At 42.3% G+C, this 16,328-nt stretch overlaps 1 protein-coding gene across 1 annotated transcript; it reads left to right on the forward strand.

Annotated features, from left to right (window-relative positions):
* Positions 1-6,114: 6,114 nt before the first annotated feature.
* On the forward strand, positions 6,115-15,830 carry LOC311140409 (tumor necrosis factor receptor superfamily member 1A-like). Its single transcript, XM_084175450.1, has 10 exons — positions 6,115-6,260; positions 6,765-6,879; positions 7,206-7,353; positions 10,443-10,571; positions 10,776-10,925; positions 11,142-11,220; positions 11,743-11,807; positions 12,011-12,192; positions 12,492-12,615; positions 14,112-15,830. The coding sequence occupies exons 2-10, from the start codon at positions 6,814-6,816 to the stop codon at positions 14,399-14,401; spliced, it is 1,233 nt and encodes a 410-aa protein (XP_084031576.1). The 5' UTR covers positions 6,115-6,260; positions 6,765-6,813; the 3' UTR covers positions 14,402-15,830.
* Positions 15,831-16,328: the final 498 nt, after the last annotated feature.

A 16,328-nucleotide genomic window follows, 5' to 3' on the forward strand; every position in this document is an offset into this window, starting at 1 on the left:
GATCAGAGTGTGTCAGAGTATTATTCAAAAGATGAGTCATAAGGGAAACTGCCATTTCAAAAAACTCCTATCTCTATCTCTCTGACGACCCCCCTAGTTCACTCTGAACCACCGTGCCGCTTAAAACCCTACATTTACCCTCTTCCTCCCCCTTTCTTTCCACTGCCGTTTGTCTGTCTCTCTTGTTTCATCAAAAACGGTGATATTAGGTTCCAAAACAATCTTTAAGACACTCTTATGTCCGTCTGTCTCTCTCACCCTCGCTCTGTTGCTTTCATGACAAGGTAATTTCAGAGTGAATATGACTACATTACACTCATCTTAGGACCAGTCATTTTCTTCACTGTAAGCAGCAGCCGTTCTTATTTAAATAAACCGTCCAGTCAACCATACTCAGATCAGACTGAGAGAAATTACATTATGACATTCTTTACTGACATGTACACAACAGATCTTTTGAGCTACATTGACTCCTGTGGGTTAACTGAATGTTATATTTAGCCTATCATGTTTAGTGTGTGTGTGTGTGTGTGTGTGTTTGTGTGTGGTGTGTGTGTGTGTGTGTGCGTGCACATGTGTCGTGTGTGTGTGTGTGTGTGTGTGTTTGCGTGTGGTGTGTGTGTGTGCGTGCGCGTGTCTCGTGTGTGTGTGTGTGTGTGTGTGTGTGTGTGTGTGTGTGTGTGGTTCAACCATATGCAGCCGTGTCTCTCTCAGTCAGAGGTCACTTGGTTTCATTGACTCTGTGGTCTGCTCCTTCTCAGCTCAACCTTGATTTTCACAGAAGCCAGGCCACATCACACGACCTTGGGTGAACTGTCACAGCCCAGGGAACAGCAGCAGGGAGGACCCTCTACACATCTCGCTCCACCTTCACCTCAGGCCTCTGAGCAGGCACTACTCATACAGCATACACAGATTACTGTAACAAACAGAAATGACTGGGCTGAGCCACAGAGTCTGCAGAAACAATAAAGAGTTGCTAACCAAAAAAACAAATGACACATTCCCATTAATGTTCCCGCCAGCGTTTTCTTATTATATGTTTACCATTGGCTGAAGGTTACATTTATTTTCTTGATGATGTACTGTAGTTGGATGACATCTAGTACACAGAAGAGGCTCTAGAGGGCATGCACATGCTGCGACTACACTCCAGCAGTCTTTACTGTTGGTTGGTGCATCTCTCAATACTAATTAATTAAATTAAAACTAAGTAATTGTGTTGTAACTAGACTGAACAAAAATATAAACGCAAAATATAAAGTGTTGGTCCCATGTTCCATGAGCTGAAATAAAATATCCCCGAAATGTTTCATCCGCACAAAAAGCGTATTTCGCTCAGATTTTCTGCACAAATTTTTTTACATCCCTATTAGTGAGCATTTCTTCTTTGCCAAAATAATCCATCCACCTGACAGGTGTGGCATATCAAGAAGCTGATTAAACAGCATGATAATTACACAGGTGCACCTTGTGCTTGGGACAATAAAAGGCCACTCTAAAATGTGCAGTTTTGTCACACAGCATAATGCCACAGATGTCTCATGTTTTGAGGGAGCGTGCAATTGGCATGCTGACTGCAGGAATGTCCACCAGAGCTGTTGCCAGAGAATGTAATGTTAATTTCTCTACCATAAACTGCTTCCAACGTTGTTTTAAAGAATTTGGCAGTACGTCCAACCGACCTCACAACCGCAGACCACATGTAACCACGCCAGCCCAGGACCTCCACATCCGGCTTCTTCACCTGCGGGATCGTCTGAGACCAGCCATTCGGACAGCTGATGAAACTGTGGGTTTGCACAACTGAAGAATTTCTGCACAAACTGTCAGAAACTGTCTCAGGGAAGCTCATCTGCATGCTCGTTGTCTTCACCAGGGTCTTGACCTGACTGCAGTTCGGCGTCGTAACCGACTTCAGTGGGCAAATAATCACCTTCGATGGCCACTGGCACGCTGGAAAAGTGTGCTCTTCACGGATTAATCCCGGTTTCAAATGTACTGGGCAGATGGCAGACAGCGTGTATGGTGTCGTGTAGGCGAGCAGTTTGCAGATGTCAACGTTGTGAACAGAGTGCCCCATTGCTGTGGTGGGGTTATGGTATGGGAAGGCATAAGCTACGGACAACGAACACAACTGCATTTTATCGATGGCAATTTGAATACACAGTGATAACGTGACGAGATCCTGAGGCCCATTGTCTTACCATTTATCCGCCGCCATCACCTCATGTTTCAGCATGATAATGCAAGGCCCTATGTCACAAGGATCTGTACACAATTCCTGGAAGCTGAAAATGTCCCAGTTCTTCCATGGCCTGCAAACTCACCAGACATGTCACCCATTGAGCATGTTTGGGATGCTCTGGATCGACGTGTACAACAGTGTGTTCCAGTTCCAGCCAATATCCAGAAACTTTGCACAGCCATTGAAGAGGAGTGGGACAATATTCCACAGGCCACAATCAGCAGCCTGATCAACTCTATGCGAAGGAGATGTGTTGCGCTGTATGAGGCAAATGGTGGTCACACCAGATACTGACACGTTTTCTGATCCACGCCCCTACCTTTTTAAAAAGTTATCTGTGACCAACAGATGCATATCTGTATTCCCAGTCATGTGAAATCCATAGATCAGGGCCTAATTAATATTTTAATTGATTGATTTCCTTATATGAACTGTAATGAATTGAATTGTTGCATGTTGCGTTTATATTTTTGTTCAGTGTAGAACAGCCAGTAGAGGAGTTCACACACACTGTTGGGAGTATGACACTATCAGGTGAAATAAGGTTGCAACAGTGAAACTGTCAGTCCTAATTGGCACTGACCCTTGATGGGCTTGTGTGTGTGTGTGCGTGTGCGTGTGAGAGAGAGAGAGAGATTGGGAGAGATCGATAGAGAGAGATAGAGAAATTGATAAGGCTGGTGAGAGCTGTGAAGCTTTGAGAAGGAAGTGGGTTCTGAAAAAAGGAAGTACCTCTCACTGCACTGCTGAACAATCAGATAAACACAGGTAACAGAAAGATAAGGCATATTTATAATCTAGATATCTATAGGGGTAAGTTGAGCCAAAGGGTTAGTTGTTTCTTGGAAACCATACAAAAAATGGATAATTTGACCAAATATTTAGGAAGTGGTCATCATTTCATAGAGTCTGTGAAGGAAGAAACCACATGGAAAAAGCGGCAAGCAAGTTATGTCCAAAAAACAGATTTTCATAAAGTCAAATACATTTGTGTTATAGGTTTCATGATGCTAGTTGTAGGTTTCATAAACCAACGTAGATCATTTAAAAACTGTTTTATACACAGGAGGTTGGTGGCACCTTAATTGGGGAAGACGGGCTCGTGGTAACAGCTGGACTGGAATTAGTGGAATGGTATCATCTACATCAAACACATGGTTTCAAATGTTTTTATTCCATTCGCTCCGTTCCAGACATTATTATGAGCCGTCCTCCCCTCAGCAGCCTCCACTGGTTTTATACATCTGTTGGGGTCTCTATAAGATACAATATGAGGTCCTGAACCTAGCATGAAAGTGCACCCTTGTAGCTGTGTGGGCTAATATAGTCAAAATGGTTTCTTTGGGGTAAATTGCACCATTATTATTGTGTATATGTAATGTATGTAAACTTTGTTAAAACTCTGCGGTCTGTATTCTGTTTCTAAATGTTGTCTATCACTAGCAGCACCATATCACCAAGTAAAATTCTGAGTATGTGTAAATGTACTTGGCGAATAAAGGTAATTCTGATTTGGCGAGGGGCAAGTTGAGCCAATGGCTAATCAATACACCCCATAAAAATGATGATTACATTTTGTACGTTTTATGCATAATATGAATAGTATTTTGAAGACACCTCGCATTTGAGGGATTAGTCAAGTTTAAAAGATGAACAATGTCTTTCTCAGTTGAGTTCGCGCCCCTCTTGGCCACAATTGGTGTTTTCTTCCCAGGTGTAATACAAGGCCTTATTGCTGGGATATGAGGTTACACCAGGGCCTGAGCCTATGTTAAATGTAAATGTTTTAAAAAGTACAGTTAGAAATGCTTAGGCTACCCTGTCCCTATGCTCAATTTACCCCATACCCAGGTAAATTGTGCCAAGAGACAAGCTATGTTTGAAAAAGTGTTATGTTTACATGAATTCTGATTATTTCCAGGGATACACAACTTCCTGAAATATACAGTACCAGTCAAAAGTTTGGACACTCCTACTCATTCCAGGGTTTTTCTTATTTTTTAAAACTATTTTCTACATTGTAGAATAACAGTGAAGACATAAAAACTATGAAATAGCACATATGGAATCATGTGGTAACCAGATAAAATGTTAAACAAATCAAAATATATTAGCCACCCTTTGCCTTGATGACAGCTTTGCACACTCTTGGCATTCTCTCAACCAGCTTCATGAGGTAGTCACCTGGAATGCATTTCAATTAACAGGTGTGCCTTGTTAAAAGTTAATTTGTGGAATTTCTTTCCTTTTTAATGCATTTGAGCCAATCAGTTGTGTTGTGACAAGGTAGGGGTGGTATACAGAAGATAACCCTATTTGGTAAAAGACCATATTATGGCAAGAACAGCTCAAATAAGCAAAGAGAAATGACAGTTCATCATTACTTTAAGACATGAAGGTCAGTCAATCCGGAGAATTTCAAGAACCTTTAAAGTTTCTTCAAGTGCAATCGCAAAAACCATCAAGTGCTATGATGAAACTGACTCTCATGAGGACTGCCACAGGAAAGGAAGACCCAGAGTTACCTCTGCTACAGAGGATATGTTCATTAGAGTTACCAGCCTCAGATTGCAGCCCAAATAAATGCTTCACAAAGTTCAAATAATAGTCACTTCTCAACATCAACTGTTCAGAGGAGACTGTGTGAATCAGGCCTTCATTGTTGAATTGCCGCAAAGAAACCACTACTAAAGGACACCAATAAGAAGAAGAGACTTGCTTGGGCCAAGAAACACGAGCAATGGACATTAGACCGGTGGAAATCTGTCCTTTGGTCTGATGAGTCCAAATTTGAGATTTTTGGTTCCAACCGCCATGTCTTTGTGAGACGCAGAGTAGGTGAACGGATTATCTCCGCATGTGTGGTTCCCACCGTGAAGCATGGAGGAGGAGGTGTGATGGTGCTTTGCTGGTGACACAGTCTTCTGTGATTTATTTAGAATTCAATGCACACTTAACCAGCATCGCTACCACAGCATTCTGCAGCAATACACCATGCCATCTGGCTTGTGCTTAGTGGGACTATCTTTTGTTTTTCAACAGGACAATGACCCAACACACCTCCAGGCTGTGTAAGGGCTATTTGACCAAGATGGAGAGTGATGGAGTGCTGCAGCAGATGACCTGGCCTCCACAATCACCCGACCTCAACCCACTTGAGATGGTTTGGGATGAGTTGGACCGCAGAGTGAAGGAAAAGCAGCCAACAAGTGCTCAGCATATGTGGGAACTCTTTCAAGACTGTTGGAGAAGCATTCCAGGTGAAGCTGGTTGAGAGAATGCCAAGAGTGTGCAAAGCTGTCATCAAGGTAAAGGGTGGCTACTTTGAAGAATCTAAAATATATTTTGATTTGTTTAAAACTTTTTTGGTTATTACATGATTCCATGTGTTATTTCATAGTTTGATATCTTCACTATTATTCTACAATGTAGAAAATAGTAAAAATTAAGAAAAACCCTTGAATGAGTAGGTGTGTCCAAACTTTTGACTTGTACTGTACGTAGATATATTTGTTAGAAAGAATACTATATTTCCCTTGCCGTAGTGATGCATACCCCCCCTCTCACCTGTTGCTCCAATAGGCAGAGGGGGAATTTGTTTTTAGCATTATACTACATCACGATTCAGAAACAACCCCCCTAGCACCCTGCAGATGCTTCAATAGTTGTTTTTGTATACACTTGGGAAATGTCTCGTGACCCCTAGGCACACAGCCTGCTATAGCTCAATCGAGTAAAATAAGCCTTTATCATCATACCTATTGTGTAACCTGTATCATGCCCTGCAATTCAGACTTCCTTGAAGCCTGGGTGCAGCGGGGCAATGACTTACGGAGCATGACGTGTCCAGTTTCCCGTTTGAGTCCGCCCTCTCTCTAGAACTGGCGACTTAATACATCGGCGTCTTTTTTTAGACTTTAAAGTATTTCTTGAACTCTTACTACAGATTTGATTTTAATTTAGGAGAGTCTACTGCATTGGCATTTGTCATGTAGGAGCGGTTTTGATCAAGGTAAGTGGCGGTAACTCTCCGCCTGTCGTTTTCGGAAAAGAGATTGATATCGGACTTCTGCGGCTAAAACAGTGGGCGTAGGCTACAGTGAAATCGAAACTAAATACGTTTTCTCGGTTTTTATTGTAGCTTTAGCAAAGTTTATTCTTGAACTAGATATGAACTTTGTATGATTTACAATGTATAGCCTAGCTATAACTTAAGGTCTGGAAAATAATTTACCTCGACAAATGTATAGCCGAGGCCCGATAGGCTAGGGAAATTATTTTCCGGGACTTACGTTATAGCTAGGCTATGCATTTTAAATCATACAAAGTTCATATCTTTATAGCCTAGACATGGCAGTAAACAAGTTATTTTTGCACAGCGAACTACTGATTGATATTGACAACATTTTCTTTGCACTAGAAAAAAGGTCAGTTAAATGATCAAGTAGGCCTAATGAGTGAACGCATTATGAAGAGAGTTTTGTCACACCTGGTAGCCCACCTCTTCTTTCTGCAGGTGTTGTTCTTTTTAAAGATGGCGTTAGTGAGAAGAGTCGTGTGAAAGAATGGACATCTTGAGAGGGAAATGGAAGGAAAAATGCATTCTGAACGTTTGCACTCTGCTCGTATTGGTGAGAAACTTTAACATGAACAGATGCGTAATGCCGAGTCCTATACCAAAAACATAATGCCCCATCTAGTCTTACTTATCTCTCAGCAATACATCAGTCAAATCAATCAACCTCCACAAATCCATCAAATTTATCAATTATTCACACCAATCAATTGAGTGTTAATAAATTATTCAATCAGTAAATAAATTAGTCAATCTCATTTCAGGAATAGGCCTATACAGTAGCCTATCAATCAGTTATACAATATTTTCTTTAATTACATATGACTGGTATTTGATTGGTTCTGTTCTATAACAACAAGGTAATGTAATATAATGTTGCAGTGCTGGTCAGTAGACCCCTCCCTCTCGGCACCACCACCACCTCCTGATAGGACCCAGGTTGAGAGTAACCATGGAAACCAGGAGTCGCTATGCCATGAGGGGAGTCATTACCGCATTAACGGGATATGCTGTGGAAAGTGCCATGAAGGTAGGCCTTCTGTACTGTACTATATTACACTGCACTTATACAACTGGGCCTTTCCATTGCTGAGTGTAACGTAGGTGGAACTTATACTTTTCCATGCATTGAGTTAAAGATCAAATCCGCATTAAGGGTACAGTGCCGCTGTTCGCCCCAGCACAAGGGTAACTACATGTCCCGGATTGTGCGGGACAGTCCCTCATTTTTGCCCTTTGTCCCACGTCCAGCAACCAAACAATCATGTCCCTCATTTAATCAACAAATTAAAACACTACTAATTTAGAAAAAAAGGTCGATTTGTCACGTATTTCATTGACTAACTATTAATTTGATGAGAATTGACATTCCAACCTGTCTCTTTTGCAGTCACGTTGCCCTTATGGCAATATATTATATCATAAGGATGTGGTGCTGGTGATGTTAAAGGGGAAATCTGCAGTAGCTACATCAATTCTTGGACTTAATTAATGATATGTACCCATTGATTTTTTAAAGAATATAACTTCGAAATCCCCCATGAGCTTAGGTGAACTGTAGTACCCCATCAGAACCTCAAATATAAGCTTGTTTTACTCCAATGTTTGTAAACAAAGTAAATGTATAGCCTCAAAACATGGTTCAAACTATAATTTTGATATCATGGATGGTCAGTCTTTGCATAGCTGTCTATGAATTTGAGAGTGGTTAAATTTCTCCAGCCCTATCCCTCAACTTTTTCCCGCTGCTGATTGATGCTTTTAACACTTCTTCAATGTTGTTGAGATCTGATATTTGGAGCAGCGCAAGAAGAGACGTAGGCCAATGTCATATATTCAACCAATCACATTTGGCAAATATTTCCCGGGCTAAATTCCAGCTAAACTTGGAGAGGACAGTTACCTACCGGTACTTTAAAAAAGCGTGTGTCTAACGAAGAGCTACAAAAGTTAGTAAATAGCCGTATTAGACAAAAAAATATAAGGTAGTTTTGTCAAACTCTCAGTGCTCATTAGTTGCTCATTCAACATAGTGCCGGAAAGTATTCAGACTTTTTCCACATTTTGTTAGGTTACAGCCTTATTCTAAAATTGATTAAATTGTTTATTTCCTCATCAATCTACACGCAATACACCATAATAGCAAAGCAAAAACAGTTTTTTGAAATTGTTGGGGAAACAAAGACTGGAATATCACATTTACTTAAGTACTTAGTACTTTGTAGAAACACCTTTGGCAGCGATTACAGCCTCGAGTCTTCTTGGGTATGATGCTACAAGCTTGGCACACCTGAATTTTGGGAGTATCTCCCATTCTTCACTGCAGATCCTTTCAAGCTCTGTCAGGTTGGATGGGGAGCGTTACTGAACAGCTATTTTCAGGTCTCTCTAGAGATGTTCGATCGGGTTCAAGTCCGGGCTCTGGCTGGGCCACTCAAGGACATTCAGAGACTTGTCCCGAAGCCACTCCTGTGTTGTCTTGGCTGTGTGCTTAGGGTTGTTGACCTGTTGGAAGGTGAACCTTCGCCGTAGTCTGAGGTCCTGAGTGCTCTGGAGCAGATTTTCATAAAGAATCGCTCTGTACTTTGCTCCGTTCATCTTTCCCTCAATACTGACTAGTCTCCCAGTCCCTGCCACTGAAAAACATCCCCACAGCGTGATGCTGCCACCACAATGCTTCACCGTAGTGATGGTGCCAGGTTTCCTCCGGACGTGACGCTTGGCATTCAGGCCGAAGAGTACAATCTTGGTTTCATCAGACCAGAGAATCTTGTTTGTCATGGTCTGAGAGTCTTTAGGTGCCTTTTGGCAAACTCCAAGCGGGCTGTCATGTGCCTTTTACTGAGGAGCGGCTTCCATCTGGCCACTCTGCCATAAAGGCCTGATTGGTGGAGTGCTGCAGAGATGGTTGTCCTGCTGGAAGGTTCTCCCATCTCCATAGAGGAACTCTATAGCTCTGTCAGAGTGACCATAGGGTTCTTGGTCACCTCCCTGACCAAGCCCCTTCTCCCCCGATTGCTCAGTTTGGCCAGGTGGCCAGCTCTAGGAAGAGTCTATGTGGTTCCAAGCTTCTTCCATTTAAGAGTGATGGAGGCCACTGTGTTCTTGGGGACCTTCAATGCTGCAGACATTTTTTGGTACCCTTCCCCAGATCTGTGCCTCGACACAATCCTGTCTTGGAGCTCTACGGACAATTCCTGCGACCTCATGGCTTGGTTTTTGCTCTGACATGCACTGTCAACTGTGGGACCTTATATAGACAGGTGTGCGCCTTTCCAAATTATGTCCAATCAATTGAATGTACTACAGGTGGACTCCAATCAAGTTGTAGAAACATCTCAAGGATGATCAATGGAAACGGGATGCACCTGAGCTCAATTTCGAGTCTCATAGCAAAGGGTCTGAATACTTATGTAAGTAAGGTATTTCTGTTTTGTATTTGTAATACATTTGCAAAAATATCTAAAACTGTTTTTGCTTCATTATTATGGGATATTGTATGTAGATTGATGAGGAATGTATTATATTTAATCCATTTTAGAATAAGGCTGTAACGTAACAAAATGTGGAAAAAGTCAAGGGGTCTGAATACTTTCCGAAGGCACTGTATTTGATGCTACTTCACTCAATCCCGTTTTAAAAGTCTCCCTTCTTAACTGTTTTTCCCCTGAGAGGAATCAGAAATGTTTCTTTGGCCAAATATTCCCAGATTTTCATAAAACAGCCGCACAAATGGTCTTGTTTCTGGATCACCAAATTTTGCACAAGGCAAAAGAGTAGGCTACGTGCTCTTCAATTGGCTCGCTCGGTGCAGCGAGGGGAGATTTGTGTGCCTGTGCAATGATGTCAGAGAGGGAAAAACTATGTTTGCACTAACTTGGCAGTTTCACCAATGAAGGATTCCAGCTTTAAGCAAAAATCTTATTTCAAGATTCTACTCTTATTGTGTATATCTGTCGACCGTTCAGTCCTCTGTCACACGATATGCCCTACATACTGTATACTATATTTGTATCTCTAGCCTAGTTATAGCTCTAATGTATTACCAGGTTTTACAGTAAATAAATATGCTGGATTGTGTTGGCCCCCCTTAGAGTATGTATGCCTTGTGTTCTCCAGGGTTTAAGCTGAAGGAGCACTGCACTAAAGAGGGCGAGAATAGCCAATGTGTCCCCTGTGAAGAGGGCAAGACGTATCTAGACAGGAGTAACTACGTCAACAACTGCCGCAGTTGTACACGCTGTGTTGGTAAAGTACAATTATTTAGAAACATGTTCAATTATTTACAATAACGTGCAATTATTTACAAAATACATTTTAAAAAATGTCATCACTATAGATGGTCTCAATATGGTATGATATATGATAATAAATGTCTCCTGTCTTCTCTCTCTGCCCCTCTCTTTCTCTCTGTTCTGTTCTCCTTGGCTGTGCTGTTCCATATGCCTGTAGACAATGAGACAGAGGTATCACCATGCAAGAAGAGTAAGAACAAAGAGTGTCGCTGCAACGAAGGCTTCTACAAAAAGAGAATAGACTCAGTAACACGGGAGTGCCTCCGTTGCAAGCAATGTGGACCTGGAGAGAGAAAAACACAGCAATGTGAGTTTGTCTTGCTAGTGTAGTTCATAATGTTTCACAACATTTTTGCACCCAACCTGATATTTACTTATGGATTACACAGTAAAATGGTTATTACATAATAATGACAACCCTTTTTTTGTTTTGTAGTACTAGTAGTATTTGTGTGTGTGTGTTTGTGTGTGTATGACAAAGTTTGTGTGTGCTTGTACTGAGTGTGCATACTGTTGTTGACAGGTACTCCAGAGAGTGACACAGTGTGTGAATGTAAGGACTTCTACTTCCGAAACAACAGGATCTGTCTTCAATGCAAAGAGTGAGTACTGGCTTGTGAACAAGCTGACACTCTTTTGTCTGTTAAAACTCTTGGGTTTGTCGGCTTTATAAACATTCTGCTTGTAAATGGGAAGTTTCATAGAAACTGTCTGCAACATTGTGCAACAAACTTCTTTCCATTGGTGAGTTAAAAAGGCAGAAGTATTTTGCCAGTATTTTGACATGTCAGCTGTTTTGTGGTCACACCAACCCTGGTCCTGGAGACATACAGTCTGTTACTATGTAAGATTGATTGGAGAAGGTCTGCATCTCCAGGCTTTAGTTCCAGCCCAGCACACCTGATTCACCCTAATCTACTGCTTATCAAGACCTTAGGCAGGTGACCACTGATAAAGCGCTGGTAACTGTCTCTTTCAGTGTTCTGTCTTTCCAGAGGGGGGTATGCTGCAACAGGAAGGCCTGACTGGTTCTTCACATGATTCAACACTAATCATTTCCTCTTCACAAACAGGCCACTTCCTCTTCAATAACATACCATTTCCTGTGTGTATCTTCTCTCCAGTTGTATATCAGCTGACTGCCAGCAGGAGTGTGCTTCAAGCACACATCCCAATCCCAATGCAAAACGTGAGTTTCTTATACTTTGTGGCTGGGTTCAGGCTAGAAACATAGTTTGTTTATTTAGTGGGTCACAATATACTTTGAAACTTTTTTTTGTTATGCTTAAATATATTGGAACTAGACTATTTCTTTAGTGGCCTTTTCACATTTGCCATAAGGGCTGCAGCATGTATTCATCCTCTCACTCTGCATGTCTTCCCCCTATCCAGCCCAAGACACTGGATGGGGTGTTTGGTCTACCTACCTGTTGGCTGTGTTTGGCTGTGTTTGTGTGGTGCTACTGGTGGTGGTGGTTATCATGGGCGTACTAGTGGTCCGATGGAAACTGAAGGGGTCGAGCTCCTTCCCCTCTGCTGAGATCACCTCTCAGGGCTCTGAGAAGTCTACTCGGGTGAGACACATCTCTGACCTCTCACCTTTGACCCCTGACATCTCACATTTCACCTGACTGGACAAACCCAATCTGATAAAAACCTTTAAAGGGTTTTATGGAGAAAAAATAGATACCATTTCAACTACTGTTTTGAACACCCAAGAGCATTTATAGACTGTTTGCACCATAGTGCCAGGGAGCAAACCAATAGGATTTCCTATATTGATTGTGCTGTGCCCCCTGGTTTAGGATGTACTGGTAGCGGATGCAGTTCTATATAGTAGAATTCTGATGTTTTCCATTTTCTGTGATTGTAGATGCTGATCCAAGAGGACCCAGAGAACATTCTCAACCAGAGTATCCCTTCATGTAGCCCAGTGTGTGAGTGTGAACAGGAGCCCCTCAGCAAGCTACCAGACTGTGTCCCCAAGGAGATCAAGAGTAAGTGCATGTGCATATGAACGTGTGGGTGCACATGTTTCCCTAACTTATCAGGACTAGAATGTCCTGACAAGGTAGGAAAACAAGAAAAGTGAGGATTTTTTTAAGGGTTGGGTTTAGGTTTGGTTAAGGGTTAGGATTTTGAATGGAAATACATTTTTGCTCCCCAAAAAGTCCTGACAATTCATGAAAACAAAGGTGTATGTATGTGTGTGTTGAAACGTGAACATTCTTTTTATATACACTACATGGCCAAAAGTATGTGGACAGCTGCTCATCGAACATCTCATTCCACTAGAGTTGGTCCCTCCTTTGCTGCTATAACAGCCTCCAATCTTCTGGAAAGGTTTTCCACTAGATGTTGGGACATTGCTGCGGGGACTTGCTTCCATTCAGCCACAAGCATTAGTGACGTTGGGCACTGATGTTGGGCAATTAGGCCTGGCTTGCAGTCGGCGTTCCAATTCCTCCCAAAGGTGTTCAATGGGGTTGAGATCAGGGTTCTGTGCAGGCCAGTCAAGTTCTTCCACACTGATCTAGACAAACCATTTCTGTATGGACCTCGCTTTGTGCACGGGGTCATTGTCATGCTGAAACAGGAAAGGGCCTTCCCCAAACCGTTGCCACAAAGTTGGAAACACAGAATCGTGTAGAATGTCATTGTATGTTGTAGCTTTAAGATTTCCCTTCACTGGAACTAAGGGGCCAAGACCGACCCATGAAAAACAGCCCCAGACCATTATTCCTCCACCATACCTTACAGTTGGCACTATTCCTTCGGGCAAGTAGCGTCCAACAAACCCAGATTCGTCCGTCGGACTGCCAGATAGTGAAGCGTGATTCATCACTCCAGAGAACGCGTTTCCACTGCTCCAGAGTCCAATGGCGGAGAGCTTTACACCACTCCAGCCGACGCTTGGCATTGCACATGGTGATCTTAGGCTTGTGTGCGGCTGCTCGGCCATGGAAACCCATTTCATGAAGCTCCCGACGAACAGTTCTTGTGCTGACGTTGCTTCCAGAGGCAGTTTGGAACTCGGTAGTGAGTGTTGCAGCTGACGACAGACTGTTTTTACGCGCTTCAGCACTCGGCGGTCCCGTTCTGTGAGCTTGTGTGGCCTATCACTTCGCGGCTGAGCCATTGTTGCTCCTAGACGTTTCCACTTCACAATAACAGCACTTACAGTTGACCTGGGCAGCTCTAGCAGGGCAGAAATTTGACGAACTGACTTGTTGGAAAGGTGGCATCCTATGACGGTGCCAGGTGGTCACTGAGCTCTTCAGTACGGGCCATTCTACTGCCAATGTTTGTCTATGGAGATTACATGGCTGTGTGGCCGAATTTTTTTTTTTTTATACACCGTCAGCAACCGGTGTGGCTGAAATAGACAAATCCACTAATTTGAAGGGGTGTCCACATACATGTAGTGTATATTGAACTCTATTTTAATCTCTCTCCCCTCCTATCACCTCTCTCTGTTCCTTTCTCCCTCCAGTCTCTGAGTTGATCTACTCGGTGTTGGACCAAGTCTCCCCGCGTCGTGTGAAGGAGCTGGTGCGTTCGCTGGGTGTGAGTGACATAGTGATAGAGCGGGCTGAGAATGACCACCTCCGTGACACTAAGGAAGCCCAGTACCAGATGCTGAGTGTCTGGGCTAAGGGAAGGGCGCAGGGAGGGGGAGGGGTGCTAGCACGCCCTCTACTGCACGACCTGCTGGATAAGCTGAGAGACATGGACCTGGGAGGGACTGCAGAGGAGCTGGAGACCAAGTATGGGGATCAGTAGAGAGAGAGAGAGATGCAGACTGTATAGACCAAGTAGGGGACCCAGGTTTCACTTCTCTATGTCTTATCAAAAGAGAAACAGAGCGGGACCAAGTCTATTCATCATATGTATTGGATAACTAGGAGAGCGAGAGATGGGGGAAGTGCTAATGGGGGTAGAGAAGGTCAGACGCATCCCCTTGTCCTTACTTGTGTAGACCTGAGAGAATAGATTTGGTACAGTTTAAGCAATATGGTAGTTGTTCCACCTGGTCCAGATCTGACCATGTTTCCATGCTTTCACAATATTTCCTAAGTATAATATAAAAAGCAGTTTTAGACAGTGCTGTTTGTAAACAGGCAAACTGGTAATGTGTCACACACAGGTATGAGAACCACACTAACAATTGAGTTAAACGTTGTAATTAGGGTAATACACATGTAACGCCCATCTATAGTATTACAGTACTATATTACTGAGTATTAAGTGGTGGCAGGTAGCCAGTAACTGAAAGGTTGCTGGTTCGAATCCCTGAGCTGATAAGGTGAAAAAATGGTTGATGTGCCCTTGAGCAAGGCACTTAACCATAATTGCTCCTGTATGTATTACAGGAGCAATTACGGAATCCGTATAGCTTTTAGCTTCCCTGTCTCTATCTTGCATTAATCGAACACAAACATATCAAGAAGATATTAGCATATGTCATATTTAAAGTATTTTGTAGTGGTTTGTATATGGTAATTCAATCTGCATAGGAGGGTGCTGTATATTTGATAAGTTGCTGCTTGGGCGTGAAAATCAAACTACTGTAGTTTTGCTGTCTTTTACTACTGTCTTGATATACACATTTTTACACATGTTTTACATAATAGGTTAGGGATGTATCAATCTGTCCTATTTCTTCTGACTATACCATATTCACTGTACTATTCAATCACATCCATCCAGGTTGTCTCTGTGCCATGGTTTTTGATCACCAAAAGTGATTGATTCTTATATCCGTACAGTAATAGTTATCTGTCAGTACTGTTAGGGCATAGACAGGTCTTCTGCAGGTGTTATCCCTGAGTTATTGACATTCCTTAAAGCCCCATCATCATGCTGCCATTATTCAGGATAATTTAGTCAGAGGTCTCACTCTGCAGGGCTGACTGTTCTCTGGGAGATTAAACATGGAAACTAGGTATAGATGGATAGATAGATAGCACTTACGTTTCTAGTGTTTAATGTCAGGTGCAGAAGTAACAGTGAAACGCAATGTATTGGATTGTATGATATGTTACAGCACTTTTTTACATTTAATTGTTACTGGTGATTTTACTAAAGACAAACTATTTTTATTCTCAAATCACATACAGTATATGCGGGCATTGATTGGTTTGATTTAAGGTATGAGCAAAGTTGATCAATTGTATATATTTTTAAATAAAAAATTCCCTTGTAAAAATGACCGGCTATGCAGTTGTTATTATATATAATATATAATATAATATAATAATAATAATATAATATGCCATTTAGCAGACGCTTTTATCCAAAGCGACTTACAGTCATGCGTGCATACATTTTTGTGTATGGGTGGTCCCGGGGATCGAACCCACTACCTTGGCGTTACAAGCGCCGTGCTCTACCAGTTGAGCTACAGAGGACCACATTATGGCAGTGTTAGCTACTATTCTGTTCAATGTATGACTGGAGCATACATTATGTATAGCTTTGTTTTCTTGCTCATTAATTGCGTGTCTGGCTGTGTGGTCTGTGTGTGTGTAATGGTGTGTATAACCTATGGTAGGTTCTCTGCATTCCTCTACATTGCATTAACTTATTAAATTATGCTTCCCACACTCCCTCTGTCTTTCAGTCTTTTTATCGTTTCCCTGTCCTCTCTCTCTCACTCCCTCTCTTTGTTCACCTGTGGCCACATCCCCTCTAACCTTTTCCACTTCCC

The sequence above is a fragment of the Coregonus lavaretus genome, assembly GCF_964263955.1.
Source record: "Coregonus lavaretus genome assembly, chromosome: 13".
Classification (NCBI taxonomy): domain Eukaryota; kingdom Metazoa; phylum Chordata; class Actinopteri; order Salmoniformes; family Salmonidae; genus Coregonus; species Coregonus lavaretus.